Below are 17,880 nucleotides of genomic sequence, written 5' to 3'. Positions count from 1 at the left end.
ACCTGATTCGTATGAGCTCATCTTGAATTACTTGGTGATACATTTATTTTTCTTCATTAAAAGTCATAGAAATATCACTTTTCTACTCAAAACGCAATGTTTTATATTTGTAATGTGCTTTTATGTGCAAGTTATTATCGTAATGCCAATTGGAATCGTGCTGAGGAATGGAGGGAAAACCTCACATCCAGCGGCGATATTTGAACTGCTGCTACTTTGTCAATTTAGTACTTGAAGAGACCGTGCATGTTGAGGCCTTTACTTATCTCGTAGGCATCGATAACACCTAGGGACGTTCCGATATAATAAATATCGATATTTCATTCGATATCGACATGCCGATATTATCCTACTATCAAAACAAAATAGCGATATATCTCGATATAAAATTATTTCTTTTCCAAAATACAAGGATTTGAAATTATATTGAAGTTCTATAAATCGGGGATCTATTAACAATATGCAACTTGTTTGAAGCCATCAAGAAATATTTAATTTGTTTGTATCTATCTGTACATAATACTGAATGATTAAAAAATTTAATTTGTTTGTATATAATTCCGAATTTGATTGATTCCTTACTTTATAAGGTAAGGCGGCAGCTAAGAATTTAAGTCCGTTAAAATGTGCAGCATGCTTGAAGCCATCAACAATGTTTTGATTTGTTCGAATCTGCTTCTATGTATTACTAAATGATTGGAAAATTTCATTTGATTTTATGTCATTCTGAATCTGGTTTGCACGTAAATTTGAATGTTTCAACAAAACAGTTAACCAAGAGACGTAAGCGTGGTAAGACCTCTGTAGTGTAGTGGTTAGTGTGGTTAGCTGCCACCCCCGGAGGCCCGGGTTCGATTCCCGGCTCTGCCACGAAATTTCAAAAGTGGTACGAGGGCTGGAACGGGGTCCACTCAGCCTCGGGAGTTCAAATGAGTAGATGTGGGTTCGATTCCCACCTCAGCCATCCTCGAAGTGGTTTTCCGTGGTTTCCCACTTCTCCTCCAGTCGAATGCCGGAATGGTACCTAACTTAAGGCCACGGCCGCTTCCTTTCCTCTTCCTTGTTTATCCTATCAATGCAATGATAAAACCATAAATACTTGCACGGTAGATGCTGCATCATATTCTTAACTATTTTCAGCCATTTCTACTAGGTTTATATGAACATCAAGCATTACTGACACTACTTCTTTCACTCTAAAAAAAGCTATTTATTCAGGATCTATGCCTCGACTGCTGTCTTGTGGCTGCGGGTGAATGAAAATTTGTGTTATGGAAGTATAACCCTAGCAACCGTGCAGGCTAGTGGTCATCTGAAATTAGCAGCCGTTGATGGATAATTTCCATGGATAATTAAACCGCGAATTCCAGTAGCAAGATAAACTCAACCAACCAGTCGCGTGCACAGGCAGAATAAACCAATATTGATATATATGCATTGAGATCTGGTGATGATATTGTAGTTACTCTTGGGTTACGATATATCGATATCGCTTGAATATACCGATATTTTATGTGCAATAAATATCGATTATCGAAAATAAGTTTTCAATATATCGAAATATCGATATATCGGTATTTTTTTAAAAACTGCCATCCCTACTGGCAAGGTACTATCTAATATATTATACCTTATCTTCACTATAATTCTACTGAAATGTGGTTATGTGATTATTACGGCTGGTGGATTACTATTATTTTCCCTATTCCACGGGCCGGAGAAAGAAAAGTGTCCTTAATTAGGCCTACTGAAAAATACGAGGTTGTCTACAATAATTTCTCAAATATTTCTATCAAAACTACTACTGTAGTTACTCTTAGAAATGTTTACTTCTATTGAATTTAGAAGCATTTGGAAAAATAAATAAGTGGAAACAGGATTTAGCATTTTCCAGGTAGCTTTTTAATTTTTCTTATTTTCATTGGTTTCTGGGGAATGAAAATTATAAGAAAATGATTGAACAGATTTCAGTGAGCGACCCCTCATTTTAAAGTGAAGAATCTGAAGGCTATGAAGAAACTAGAATTTTTGTATAAGATTATCATTTTCTAATTTTCGTACTTCTCCATGTAGTTCTAAGAAATTCCACAAAGTACCTTGGGATGATTCTATGCACCGTCGCGTAGTCCCATGTTCCGTGCAACATACAGTACAGACATCTAGCGTTGTTACAAGGCCCTCTGCTTCTTAACGTGCAGCAACTACACTACTAGCGCCATAGCGGGAGAATCACCCGCTTCAAGCAATAGCATGTTATCCTACTGTTAAGAAACTACAGTATTAAATTCCTATGTGTTGTTGCTTGAAAAGCTTTCTTGTTACGGTCTTACGCACTTCCCTTCGTTATAAAAAACTTAACATGCAAATCAATATACTGTCGTGTCTGCAGAAACTCACCTGTGAGAAAGAGAATCCGGAGAGTTTGAACGTCAAGAACTAGATTGCGAGGTTCGAGACTACAGCTTTGTCCGGGGTACCGTGGATTTGTGATCTTTTTATTTATTATTTCGAAGAATTTACTGGGAGATGAACGCAAAATGATCCTTCTAAGGTAAATGAATTCGTATATTTTATAAACAACACTGTACGTTACAGAAAATGACACATATGCTCAGGTGCACATTTTAACTTTTACTGAAAAGGTTCTTTGGAATTTTATACCGTAAATACAGTCCGCCTCTGTGATGTAGTGGTTAGTGTAATTAGCCACTCCCGGAGGCCCGGGTTCGATTCCCGGTTCTGCTACGAATTTTGAAAAATGGTACTAGGGTTGGAACGGGATCCAGTAGCCCGGGTAATCAACTGAGTAGAAGTGGTTTATCGTGGTTTCCCACTTCTCCTCCAGGCAAATGCCGAGATGTAACTAACTTGAGGCTACGGCCGCTTCCTTCCCTCTTCCTTGTCTAATCCTTCCGATCGTTCAGTCCGCCCCCTCCCCCCACCACAGACACAAGGCCCCTTTAGAGCATAACAGATGAGGCCGCCTGAGCGAGGTACTGGTCCTCCTCCTCCTGCTCCACATTTGTAGCCCGCCGGCCCAAGAAAAAGACACGCTCCACGACACTGCCCTTGAAGCGGTAGAGATGGGATCCCTCGCTGATTCCGAGGGTAAAACGAACCCAGGAAGGTAAACAGATTAAAAAAGAAAGAAAGAGAAAGAAAGAAAGAAAGAAATACAGCACAGAATATACCCACATACAAATTTAATTCACGGGATCATTTTCCCCGAGTTCTGGGGTAATATGATCCTCTCCCTTTTTCTAAGATAGTTCACCCTCGTTATTCCCTGCCTGTCGTGAAAGGCGACTAAAAGGGGCCCGAGGGGCTTTTAACTTGGGAGCGTTTGTAAGCGGCCACGGGGATCTTAGCTGATTCCAGATTTTGTTTAACTGCGAGGCTCCTCACTTTTTCATCTATCCTATCCAACCCTTGGTCAACTCTTGTTCTTTTCCTACTCCGACGGTCTTAGGTGTCGAGGGCTAGGGAGTATTTCATTTTCACGCACTCCATGGCCGTTGTCTTTCTTTGGCCGATACCTTCATTTTTCGGTGTCGGATCCCTTCAATATTTTCTCTCTGATTAGTGTTATATAGAGGATGGTTGCCTAGTTGTACTACCTCTTAAAACAATAATCACCACTACATTTCTGATAGTTCAATTTATTTGTACTTGATTTAAAATTTACTGCAACGATTTATCCTCTTTGCGTCCGGCTCCATGGCTCCATGTTTAGCGTGCTGGCCTTTGGTCCATGTGGTCCCGAGTTCGATTCCCGGCTGGGTCGGGGATTTTAACCTTAATTGGTTAATTCCAGTGTTTCGAGGGCTGGGTGACGTATTCAGCATTAGAAATCATCCAAGGTAGGGCCCTCATCTTCACAGACAAGCAGGTCACCTAATATGCCGTCTACGAGGAAAAGACCCACACCAGGCCTCCCCGAAGTCCATACGCCATTATTATTATTATCCTCTTTGCCACATGCTTGGAACAATTTATTAAATATCTGGGAGTGGAAGTGGAAGATAAATGTATACAATTAATTAAATAACTCAGGAACTGGTTTATCAATTTACTAGCTGATGTACCCGTGCTTCGCTACGGGATTCTCAGAAAGACTGACTTTGTGGTTTTCCTAACTGAAATCAACATAGGTCATTACAAAAACGTAAGTATGAATGTAGCAATTAAAAGCAATGCTATCATATAAAATACTCGATCAAATGGAAAGCCGCACGTTTTATCACTTTTAACGAACAGTGCTGCGGTTAGATTGCGGTGCCAATCTAATAGTCCAAAGTTCCAGAGCTGGGATGACCAGATCGCAGTTTGCCATGAACACTCATCTGCCATTATTCCGCTAAATATGCACATTGTTCATTCCAATCAGTGCCTCAGAGTAGGGATTGAATAGCCCGAATGCTATGATGATCCAGTGTGTTACGTACCAGTAGTATCAGAAAATTTATAAACCAGGGGAATGGCATGCTAAAGAAGAAAGTTATCTAACTCCCCAGCTACTTCCCATCAATATTCAGGGAGGCTGTTACACTATGTACGACTGGGCGAGTTGACCGTGTGGTTAGCGGTGCACAGCTGTGAGCTTGCATCCGAGAGATAGTGGATTCGAACCCCATTGTCGGCAGCGCTGAAGATGGTATTCCGTGGTTTCCCACTGTCACACCAGTCAAATGCCGGGTCTGTACCTTAATTAAGGCCTAACGCACTCCTAGCCCTTTCCTATCCCATCGTCGCCATAAAACCTATCTATGTCGGTGCGACGTAAATCAAATAAAAAATACTCTGTACGCAACAGTAATCCTATCTAACGGAGATGAGGGGCAACAGAAGACACAAAGCACATCACGACAAACAATGGTCAATGTAATGTTATTGTTGATCAATGTTATGAGCTTTCTATAGTGTAGGCCTACACATTTGCTTTTCTTTCGACTCTGTGATTTGTAAAATATTTTATACCGTAAACTGTAGTTTCGTATTCTCCGACTTTACATACCGATTTTCATTAAATACTGTTTACCCATTTTCTCGTTACTCGGCGCTGATATGGACTTACAGTAGTAACAAAAATCCAAATTTATGAATATCTTTGTGATCATAGCCAGAACGGTAACAATGTATAAGACATGAATAATAGGAAATTTAATACTATATAACCTTAGTTATGTAGCATTCATCGATTACACCTCTAATATGAAATATTTGTGAATTACATTTTAGGCCTTCCCCTAAACTACCATTTTACTCAGCGTGAATAAAATAATTTACAGCCTAGACTATAGCGACTTATTTCCTGACTTTGCATACCGATTTTCATCAAGATGGGACTACTAATAACAACAATATTTGAGAATTAAATTTTAGGCATTCCCCTAAACTACCATTTTTCTCAGCGTGAATACAATTATTGACAGCCTAGGTGGTAGCAATTTATTCCCCAACTTTGCATCCCTATTTTCACCACTAATAACATAAATAGTTGAGAATTCTATTTTAGGTCTTCCCCTAAACTACCATTTCACTCAGCGTGAGTAAAATGATTTACAGCCTAGATTGTAAAGGGTCATACCCCGACTTCACATACCGATTTTCATTAGACCACTAATAACATAAATAGTTGAGAATTCAATTTCAGGCCTTCCCCTAAACTACCATTTCACTCAGCGTGAGTAAAATGATTTATAGCCTAGATTGTAGAGGCTCATCCCCCGACTTCACATACCGATTTTCATTAAATTCTCTTCAACCGTTTTCTCGTGATGCGTGTACAGACAGACAGACAGACAGACATTACGGAAAAGTAAAAAGTGCATTTTCTTGTTACTATGGACATGACCGATACAGAAATACCATTATTTTCAAATTCTGAGCAATGTACAGACAAAACTCTTATTTTATATATATAGATATTCATCACAAAGTGCCAAAAGTAAAATGTTAAAATGGTGTTTTCAAGAACACATAAAATAATGAAAACAGACTCCGGCTGCATGGCTAAATGATTAGCGTGCTGGCCTTTGGTCACAATGATCACGGGTTCGATTCCCTGCAGAATCGGGAATTTTAACCATAATTGGTTATTTCCGCTGGCACGGGGAGTGGGTGTATGCACCGTATGTATCATCATTTGATCCTCATCGCGACGCGCAGGTCGCCCATGGGGGTCAAATCAAAAGACCTATACCAGGCCTCTTTGGAAGCCACACTCCATTATATAAAACAGAAGGATGACTTTACACATTTAATTTCCTACGTCTTAGTGGGAATCCTTTCCTCTTTGGCCTACAGTTAGGTCTATTACAAATGACCTCATCACCTTCATTATCATCATAATCATCATTATCTACTCGAGCACATTGTTCATGAGCCAGTTGTTTTCACATTTGACACACACAGATCGTAAAACGGTAACATAGCAATAAATGCATTATGGATTAGGGCCTATCATTATCATCATCTTTATCGGAACTCTCATTCCTAGATGACTGCTTCGTCTTTTTTAATATTTATTTTCGTAACTGATCCAACACTTTTGTTCCCTCTGTTTTGTTTCTTCTCAGCCTGCTTTTTCTCCTTCTCATTACTCTTTATTTCCTTCCACTGAAGAATTTTTATAAGGGCTACAGATCAAAACTGCTGCAACAACCCTTTTTATTTTTATTATACGTCGTGGTCCCTTTATTTTAGGAATGGCCCTAATGTTAGCTGTTGATACTGAACGAAATGATGTTTTATCAGACATAGGCTCTGTGCTTAGACTTTCCACTCAATCCTGGTTGGGGTGAATCGTGATCTGGAAAGTGAGATGCCTCATATAAGTTCTAGTTGGCAATGCAGGCCTTGCCGAACCAACAAACGTGGCATTTCCCCTCGAAAATCTCAAATGCAGTAATCAAGAATCGAACTCGATCCGTCTTGGTGACAGACGAAGCAGCTTGAACTCTGTGCCATCACGCACTGATCCCGGACATTTTAATAATGGGGCATTATGATCCCCTTCACTGATCGTTTTTCCCCATTTCTTCCTACCACAGGAAACACAACGCAACCACTACATGCCATCTAGTGAGGACGAAATGAAGTGTCAGGAAGTATGTGCGTTTAATGCTCAAGACACATCCGTTTACCCTCCATCTCTACGGCCTCAAGAGCAGTGTCCTGGAGTGTGAGACGTCTGGTCGGGATAGCAGTGGATAGGAGGACCAGTACCTCGAACAGGTGGCCTCACCTGTTTTACTGAACAGCGTCCTTGTAAGCGGATGAGAAGATTTGAAGGGATAGATAAGGAAAAGGAAAGGAAGCGACCGTGGGCTTAACTTAGGTACAATCCCAGCATTTGTCTGGAGGAGAAGTGGGAAGCCACGAAAAAGCTCTTCTAGGATATCCGAGGAGGGAATCGAATCCCCTTTACTCAGTTGACCACCGAAGGCTGAGTCGTTCCAGTCCTCGTACCACTTTTCAAATTTCGTGGCAGAGCCAGGAATTGAACCTGGGCCTCCAGCCGTGGAAGCTATTCACACTAACCACTACAGCACAGAGGCGGACAAGACACATACTCGTCAGTAAATCCAGTTATTCACTGTGGGACAAAAAAAAAACCGTCAGAAAAACAGTCACTTACCTTAGATCAACGTTTTCATGTAAGCCTATAACATTTTCAAAAATAAATCCCAGTGAATCCAACTCACAAGACAGATTGACCTTATCTGAAGACTTAGCCTTCGGATTCTCCACACGATGGTACAACCAATCGAGCTGATATTAACGATGATCTTTTTGCCCCGGGGAATCTTTTTGCCCTTTTAATGGCCTATTTCTGTGGTGCACTCATGTACCTTATTGACATTCGATGTTTCAACGTCTTCCTTACGTTGTATGAAGGTTAACGAACTGGCCTAACGTTGCACAAACATATTCAACGTTTTCGGCTACGCAGGAATGGAATATGGGAAGATATTCGCCGTCACCTCAATTACGGTACAGCCCCAGCATTTCCGTCCGCCTCTGTGGTGTAGTGGTTAGTGTGATTAGCTGCCACCCCCGGAGGCCCGGGTTCGATTCCCGGCTCTGCCACGAAATTTGAAAAGTGGTACGAGGGGCTGGAACGGGGTCACCTCGACCTCGGGAGGTCAACTGAGTAAGGTGGGTTCTATTCCCACCTCAGCCATCCTGGAAGTGGTTTTCCGTGGTTTCCCACTTCTCCTCCAGGCAAATGCCGGGATAGTACCTAACTTAAGGCCACGGCCGCTTCCTTTCCTCTTCCTTGTCTATCCCTTCCAAACTTCCCATCCCCCACCAAGGCCCCTGTTCAGCATAGCAGGTGAGGCCGCCTGGGCGAGGTACTGGTCATCCTCCCCAGTTGTATCCCCCGACCCAGAGTCTGAAGCTCCAGGACACTGCCCTTGAGGCGGTAGAGGTGGGATCCTTCGCTGAGTCCGAGGGAAAAGCCAACCCTGGAGGGTAAGCAGATTAAGAAAGAAAGAAGAAAATATAAAACCACGCAAAACCATCTTCAGGGCTGCCGACGGTGGGATTCGAACCCAGTATCTCCCGAGTGCAAACTCAAAGCTGCATGACTCTAAATACACGGCCAGCTCTCCCTGTAATAAGGTTGATGTATGGTATTTGTTCAAAGAGAAAACACAGACAACGTAGTCATTTTATTGGTTTCATGTCCCAAAACCCAAACCCCATGGCTCAACACCTTCCGAAGGATCATGGCCTATCAAGCGACCGCTGCTCAACCCGAAGGCTTGCAGATTATGAGCTGTCATGTGGTCAGCACGACAGATCCTCTCAGCAGTTTTTCTTGGCTTTCTAGACCGGGGCCGCTATCTCAGCGTCAGATATCTCTTCAATTGCAATCACGTAGGCTGAGAAGATCTTGAACCAGCCCGCACTTCCAGGTAAAAATCAGTGACCTGACCAGGAATCGAACCTGGAGCGTCCGGGTAAGTGGCAGGCTCGCTACCTCTACACCGCGGGGCCGGTGCAGCTTCATGTCCCACAAGATATTATTATTATTATTATTATTATTATTATTATTATTATTATTATTATTATTATTATTATTATTATTATAGTTCACAGAGAGGCTCACTTGCCAGAATTATTTTCCCACCCGGAGTTCTTTTATGCGGCTGTTACTTCGGTGTGATGACCAGCGCATCGGTGTTCGGTTCAGAGTGTCACTGGTTCGAGTCCCGGATGGTTCATGGACTTAAGCTGTGTCTGGTAATTCCTCTGACTCACGGACGGGATCTTTGTGATAAAATTACCCTTTCAAACGCACATCATAATGCAAATCACAGCAGAAACCAGCAACTTGAATTCATACTTTCGCATAAAGCTAGTGCCAAGAACAGCATCAGCCCTTAAGATAGCAGCATCAACCCTTAAGATAGCACCAAGTCCCAATCAGAGTTCATGGAAGTGGAGCAGGTAGGGAAATATGAGTTCTGTTACGTACTATAGCTCATTCCACGTTAAGAATACAGTATTGCTCTTACGGACCTACAAGGAGTGAACACACCCCCTCTGAGACACCCATAATTCCTCGTGATTAAGGGACATTATACTGTGCTTTGTAATGTATTCTACATAACATACAAAAAGGACGAGTCATATTTGCCCTTAAGTTATTAAAATAACTACATAACAGTTTCTTTTTCATAAATATATTTGTAGGGAGGAAGCACAATGACAGGAACAGCCATCGCTTCGTTTCCTTCCTTCATTTCCCTTCTTCTGTGTTGCTGTGGTACAAGTATCGTGTAGTCCCTCACTCTTTGAACCGCCGGCAGCTCACTTCTGTAGTGAAGTCATCTACAATATTGTTTGTAGGCTTTAAATCAGTGCGTAGTTGTCTTGTGTTGAGTGAGAGTTAGTTGCATATTGAAGAGTATTTGTGTGTGTTCTATTATTTTTGTACTGTACAGAAGTTGTTACTGGCATTTTTGGTGTTGTGTTGTGCAGCGATACGTCATGGCATAATTAGTACAGATAAAAAAGTACCGTTTGTTTTATTTGTGCTTGATTTTTTTGTTACTTAGCTGTTCTTCCTTAAGCGCATTTTAATTTTACCAATTCATTTAATTTTTACTATTGTTTTTGTGAGTGATACGACAGCACAAATAGTACCCTGTGTTGCCTGGGGATATTTATTAAATGCAATTAAATGCATCCCTCATCCCTCGAGCCCATAAAAGATATTTTTTCTATTTTCTGTCCCAATTTGTCTTACACTTCAATACTGAGTCTTTCATGTGCCGTAATGTACCTCTGATCCCGTACAAACCAAAAATTGCCCCTGTAAATCCCCCACCCCTTTAGTTCATAAAAGTAAATTGCCGCTTAGTTTCTTCTGCTTTTTATCTCCTGCCTAAATACTGATTTTCACAAATTTATGTGATGGTGTTGAGCAGAGCCGTTCGATATGGCAACCCTTTCTCATTTGAGCAATACTGTATTCTTAACATGGAATGAACTATAGCACGGGACTAGCGTATTAGAGAACCCGCCACCTTGGTTTAAAACTGCCTACCTCGCAACCCCGTGTAATGTATCAAGGCCTAAGAAATAATAAACTGATGTTGTATTTTTAGGTCTCATAGGTGTCCCTGGCATATTGGGTGCCATCTATGTGGTGCGTATAGGACGGCGGAAGAGTATTCTCCTGTCACAGCTGATCGCTGGAGCTGCCTGTCTCTTGCTGCTTACCTGTCCCAAAGGTACGTGTCCATTTGAGTGGCTTCTATTGCAACATGTACACTTCTTTTTTTTCAGAAATAATAATAATACTAATGTACAAACATACGAGTGAGAGGTAAGACTGTATCCTGAAGTAAGTCGAGATAAGGGGCGATCAAAAAGTTCCCGTTCGATGGCCGTACAGTCCTCAATCGGGATGCCAATCAGGCAAAATCGCCGAGAGGACTGATGTACTTATCCCACCGATGCACCAGGTTGAAGATCCCCGTGTGATGAAACACCATGTCTTGCTGCGTGATGAAGTCCGTAACCGCCTGCTGCACATCCTCGCCGACAGGAAGCGTCGACCCTTCAAGGCCTTTATCAGGGGACAGAAAGCGTAATAATCGTATGGTACTCGCCAGTCCACCCTAATCACCTCATTCACCGCCCGCTTGTTGTTGTCCGTAATGGGTGAGGCTGGCCTCCCAGATCGACCAGCGTCTTGTGCCGAAACGCGACCCGCACGGAACTTGGTGCACCATTCCATAACAGTGGTTTTCGATAGACATGCTGCCCCATACACAGTCTTCATTCTTCGGTGTTTGACCATCAGCAGCCAAGAACAGCACGTTGGTCCTGTTTGGACTCATATGCTAATAACGTCGCCATAGTTCACGTGGCCGCATTTAACGCACGCACCTCAACATGACACGAGAGGTCACTCTAACCCTTTACCTGCATATCCGTACGTATATACCCTTATCGGAGTCTCGCTACGTTGCATGTCCACTTCAGCAACGCCCTCAAACGCAAACTTTTTGATCACGCCTTGTAATTAATTGAAGTAAAAGTCATCATATTTGGAAAAAATTATAACTGTTAGGTTCTACTGTCTGCCCAATTTTTTTTGAATAAATACATTTTTAAATTACCAGGAAAATAAGACTTGTGGACTTAATAATAAAATTATGCCTGATAAAAGCAACTTAGTTAAATAAAACATTAATATATATGCATTTTTAAATATATTTGAGTGTGATTTGATAGAATCTGATTATGTTCCTTCAAGAATGAACCACGTCATTCCATGTTAATTAAGTTGTTTCTTCTTCTTCTCCTTCTACAGGTATATTTTTGCCTTATGTTTTCCTTTCCCCATAGTTAATAAATGTATTTAATCAAAATTAGTCCTAACAGTTATAAGTTAACTGACAGTGAATCCGAACTGAAAATAAATGCCTTCAGCTATTACATGAAATGTAAAAGTCACTAATCACACATTATGTATGGATAGAAGAAAACTCACTCAGATCTGGCTGAACATCAAGCCACAGGTTTCTCAAACTTCTATAAGGTTGTACCCTCACTCATCACTACAAGTTCAATGTACCCGGCAAAGAAATGCTTAAATGACAGGTTTAAAAGATACGAGTACCTAGCTATTATTAAGAATATTTTAATTGTTTAAAAACCGTTCTTAATAATGTTGTTGTTGTTGTTGTTGTTGTTTGAGTCATCAGACCATAGACTCGCTTAATGCAGTTCTCCATGCCACCATAGGCTGTGTTAACCTTTTCCCGTCTACCTAACTGCTGCATCCTACATCTGCTCTAATCTGCTTGTCATATTCGTACCTTCGTCTATCCCAAATGCTTTTACCGCCTACACTTCCCTCCAAAACCAACTGAACAAATCCTGAGTGTCTTATAATGTATCCACTCATTCTATATCTTCTTCTCGTCAAATTTGTCCATGTCGATTTCCTTCCTCCAATTCGATTCAGTATCTCTTCATTCGTAACTCGATCTATCCATCTCACCTTCAGCATTCTTCTGTAATTCCACGTTTCAAAAACTTTTATTCTCTTTCTTTCTGAACTAGTTATCGTCCATGTTTCACTTCCATGCAATACACGCTCCAGACGAAAGTCTTCAGAATGTCTTTCTAATTCCTAAATCAATGTTCGAAGTGAGAACATTTATTTTATTAAAACAAGCTGCCCCCCCACCATTGTTCTTTTAAATACACATCGTAAATAAGACACGATCGTGAAATTAAATACATCTCTTACAACACACCACAAGAAATTTAAAATTTAAGACTTTATGTCTTTATCAAGCATTATACAAGGATAATAAAATAGGTGGCATAGCTTTTCTTGTTTTTATTAAAGTTTCGAAAAACGCTATATATGTTAGCCTCAATATTAAAACAATAACTATGAATGAATAATTGTTTATCCTAATTCTGGAATTGAGATTAGGAATATTCAAACTTCGGATGGAATGGGGGGGGGGGGAGTGACGCAGTTTTCATTTGTATGGTACTCCAGCTGAAAATTTCAAGCGAGGCATGGCTTTAAATTTAGCTCACTGTGGCACCTAAATTTATTTTAGGTACACCATGGGTGCAAACTCGCTCTTGCGTAGTTACGTTGTTGAAAACCGGATGATTAACTTGTTGGCATGGTCAGCGTTATGATTTTTGAAGTAAGGAATCACCACTGAGAACCACTCACCAAGCGACTTCGGAAGATAGTGGTTTCGAATCCTACTATCAGCAGCCCTCAAAATTGTTTTCCGTGGTTTCCCATTTTCACACTAGGCAAATGCTGCGCCTGTACCTTAATTAAGACCACGGACGCTACCTTCCCAACCCTAGCCCTTGCGTCGCTGAAAATGATGAGTTAGTGCGACGTTAAAATCATGACAAGTGGAGTAATATGAATTTAGGACGCAGAGAAAACAGAGGAATTTGAAAAGTTATTAAACAATGTATAGATAATGATGAAAAAATGAAAACTTAGTCATCATAACAAAGCTCATGGTTTTTTCTTTTGTTTCCAGGTATGTTTGCTGGTGATTGGCCAAGACTCGGATTGTCAGCCATATCTTTCATCACCTTGTCGCTGTACATGCCAGCTCTCTACCTGTTCTCCGGGGAGCTTCTACCTACAGTCGTACGGAACGCTGGTATGGGAGCAGCCGGTATGTGCAGCCGACTGGGTTCGGTGCTGGCACCCTTCGTCAAGTCTATGGTAAACCGCTGTCACTCACATATCTACCATTAAATATGTATTCCAGTAATTCAGTGTCAACTAAAACAGCGCCGACCACCATGGAGACAAACGAATGTTTATGGTGTTAATTTCAGTAACATTAAAACAATATGATGTTAACCGTGATTATTATGACCCTAAAACACATTTGGTTGACGGAAAACAGTGTACGAATTTTGTCAAATCAAAATTATGAATAACGAATTTTATAGATGAATGTATGCCTCCGTGGCTCAGCCGGCAGCACGCCTCTCACCGCTTCATTCCGCGGTTCAGATCCCGGTAACTCCATGTGAGCTTTGTGCTGGACAAAGTGGAGGCGGGACATTTTCTTCCGGGTACTCTGGTTTTCCCTGTCATCTTTCTTCCAGCAACACTCTTCAATATGATTTCATTTCATCTGTTAGTCATTAATCATTTCCTCAGAGGATTGCGGCAGGCTTCGGCAGCCGGGACAATTCCACTCCTCGCCGCTAGATGGGGCTTCCTTTATTCCATCCCTGACCCGGTCGAATGACCGGAAACAGGCTGAGGATTTCCATTTCATATGCAAATGTCGATATACCTATTATTAAACGTTAATGAAATTTGATAGGGAAAGGGTTTTTCTTTTTCACCTTTAAGTATAATGCTGTATACGAATCATTCTCTTCTTGAAATTAGTAAATATTGTGTATATAGAAATCCAAAAATTTTAAATATGCATATGCCACTACTTATTAAGTGCTGGAAATGGTATCTTTGGGTAAAAATAAATATTGGCCTTTATATTTAAAAATATTGGTGGACTATTACTTCATCGTAGGTGTATAGCAATTCAGAAATTACTGGGGTACCAATTGTATTTAATTTACTTGATGACAGTCTACGAATCGTTTACATTTATTATATCCATTTATCATGTATCAATATTACAATGTGTCGCATTTTTGTCTTAGTAGAAGATGTGCCTCCTGCTGATTTCCTTTCCTTAAAATAAATGGGCATAGGGTTATGTCAGCATAAATAAAATTTAAGCTATGAAAATCTGTAAGTTATACATTTCTTTATAATCTCCGAACCTCTATCAGAAAACAGGACCTACACACATTGATTTCCTTCTAAAGTTTTTTCAAATTTTATAATATGAGAATAATAAGCGAATTGTGGCATCTGCAATATCTGAGATAAAATGTTTTAACTCTCAGTTGGTCGCACGTCGGTCCCTTCACCCAGTTATAACACTGTTTAAAGTCTCCTACAGTGTTGTTTCCCATTGTAGGTTCTCTTTCTCTGTTAGACTATAATTTATGGTCAATATCATTTTTCCTTTGTTTTTGATTGAATTTTTGATAAACACGGAGTCGGTCGTTTAGACCGTGGCGCGCCTTAAAGGAAGGTGAAAGTTTAGCAGTTGAGTGTTTTCATTCTGTAATTCCGAGTTATACATTGTACAGTTTCATTATAGTTGGCGTCCTCGCTCGGTTCTATGAACCCTTAACTATAAGGAAGAAATTAGTGGGTATGAAGGGAGGGAAGAAGATATTTTGTAAGAATGTGATCATAACACGGACACCGAGTATGAATTTTCCGATGAGGAAACTAACGCTGGGAGTGATTTATCAGATACTGGTGGGACTGTCGTTCTAGGAAAGGATAATACAACAATCTGGACAAATTTACCGCACAACTGTTTTATCATCATGTTCTAGTTCACTACGCGCAAAGGAGGAGGGGGCAATACCAATCCTAAGAGAAAGAAAAAGTCATGGCATTGTTTGTGTTACGGAGTTTTTCCGTGGTAGGTAGAGGTGAAAGAAGGTGCGGGTGTGAATAGGTCTCCAGCTACGAAAGCAAAATTAATTTAAAATTTAACAAGGTTATATTTTCTTTTTTAAAACAAAGAAATAACAAGCATGGCAGGTACAAAGTAGCAAATCAAAAAGGGTAGTTACAATATTTACAGGATTTGGGCTTCGCGCCCTGATTTTACACTGCTTGGGCAATCAGCTCAATTTTACCCCAAACACGAGTTTTAACAGAGGGGCAGAAAACCCCATTCATACCTAGGAGTCCTTGCTCCAAATTACACAGAAAAGCCTCCACGAGGCATACAACACCTTTTTTTTCAAAAGAGCCACTCGCTCTCAAAATATAAGCCTCTCCCAAGCCACACCAAACTCCACCTTCAAGTTGTCCTCAACGGACATAAACACAGGGGTAAAATACCCAATCTACTGAGGTCTATTAAATGAAAAGCAGGTTAATTAAATGACCTCTAAAATAACAATTTGAGAGGAGGCGAACTTGCACTCCTAATACACTTGTTTTTAAAACCCTAATCTGGCTCTAGGCCACTAATGCAAGGGCTAATCCCATACTACCGAGGTGACTTTAGAAAATAGCAATTTGTTTTACATTAACGAAGAATAGGTTGAGAAAATAAGTTCACCTCAAGACAATGTGAGTGGGAGCTCGAGAGGGTTAGCACTCTCTATCCCAATATGCAGCTTAAAAGAGAATAGAAGAAAAGATCGTTACATTTTAGGAAAAGGTTACATGAAGGAACGCTTCGCACCCGCCCCGAGAGTTAAACTGCTGAGCTAGCAAAGAAAGAATTTATTAATCGGCCATTACCTTATTGATGACCGCTGCCGAGGAAAGAGGCGCTTCCCGCCTCCTGCTATGTACTTTATACACTGAAAGATGGAACATAAGTGGCCCGGAGACCCTAAAATCAGCAGTTTATATCCTCTCGCGGAAGGTTCTAGGCGTTAGGGGAATGAAAACACCCTCCCACAAACTTTTTATTGGCTCGGGTACAGAAACATATCCAAGTTGGGGGAAGATACATCGGATTGGTCGGAAATAACTCAAAGAAATTCAGGATTGGTTAAATGCAAAACAAGGGGAAAGAGAGGGGTATACAGCCAACTTAAACAATAACTAAAAAAAATTAGCAAAGACAAACATTTGAAATAAAAATTTCTCCAAAAAAATAGTTCTTTGACTTCGCACTAGGTTGCACTATTGTTGATCTTCAGTAGTGTCCTCTAGAAGAGAAAGTTCACACTTCTTACTTCAAGCGAAACAAAACCACATCAAAAATGACACAGTTCAAAAACTCAAAATTTTCCACGTGGTGACATCTGAGAAAGTAGAGAATTAATAGCGTAGATAAAGTTCAGACTTCCTCCAGCAGAGGAGTTTCAACAGGCGCACATTTTAAATTAGCGGAGTGGAGGTGTACCGCCCGGTACAGTTTGAAACAATTTTTACTTCATTACTATACTCACTATAACTTCCAGGCTCCATTAAACATATAACGATAAATTGTCATTTCGACACAAGAACCAAGGGCGGTGAAACGACCGACATCCGACCACTAGCATTAAATAATTAAACGCGCCTCACTACGGGTTAAGTCCGACTCGTTGGCTGAATGGTCAGCGTACTGGCCTTCGGTTCAGAGGGCCCCGGGTTGGATTTTCGGCCGGGTCGGGGATTTTAACCTTAATTGGTTAATTCCAATGGATCGGGGGCTGAGTTTGTGTGGTGTATTCAACATTAGAAATCATCCTAGGTAGGGCCCTCATCGTCACAGACATGCAGGTCGCCTAATAGGCCGTCTACTGGAAAAATACCTGCACCAGGCCTCTCCGGAAGCCATACGCCATTATTATTACGGGTTAAATTATAAATGATTGCGTCAGAAGGATCTATTGATGTTATTGAGCTAATATATTGCCATTGGTGTTATATAACACATTCTTATTATGGAGGACAATTTTTGACATTAAAAATGGTTTGCTGAAGGTTGTGCCTAGGTTTCTTCTATTTGATAGTTATTTCCATTGTATGTTCCAATTCCTTTAATGGTATTGATTTGAGATGTGTACACTTCGAGAGAAGTAATATTGATGGGCTTCTAAATATCACTTTTACTTTAGTGGATATTGTGCCATTTCACAGTTCTTTATATGGGCTGATCGGAACAAAAATGAAGTTCAAGTTACTAAAACGTCAATGTTAAAACAGCAAGCGTCAATACGAGCTGGAATGGTAATCTTCTCATCAGGCATTTACCGAAGGAACCGTACATAAAAGGCGATGGAAAAAGAATGGCGAATAGA

At 40.7% G+C, this 17,880-nt stretch overlaps 1 protein-coding gene across 2 annotated transcripts in view; it reads left to right on the top strand.

The window, feature by feature from the left end:
* LOC136867003 (organic cation transporter protein) overlaps positions 1-17,880 on the top strand; it is a 231,084-nt gene that overhangs the window by 174,193 nt on the left and 39,011 nt on the right. For both annotated transcript variants that reach the window (XM_068226994.1, XM_067144101.2), the window contains 2 exons: positions 10,623-10,748; positions 13,557-13,747. In XM_068226994.1, the coding sequence (XP_068083095.1) occupies positions 10,623-10,748; positions 13,557-13,747 (317 nt within the window). The remainder of the gene's footprint in view (positions 1-10,622; positions 10,749-13,556; positions 13,748-17,880) is intronic.

Source organism: Anabrus simplex, chromosome 3 (genome assembly GCF_040414725.1).
Source record: "Anabrus simplex isolate iqAnaSimp1 chromosome 3, ASM4041472v1, whole genome shotgun sequence".
NCBI classification, from domain to species: Eukaryota; Metazoa; Arthropoda; class Insecta; order Orthoptera; family Tettigoniidae; genus Anabrus; species Anabrus simplex.
This window is presented reverse-complemented; position numbering and strand designations above follow the sequence as displayed.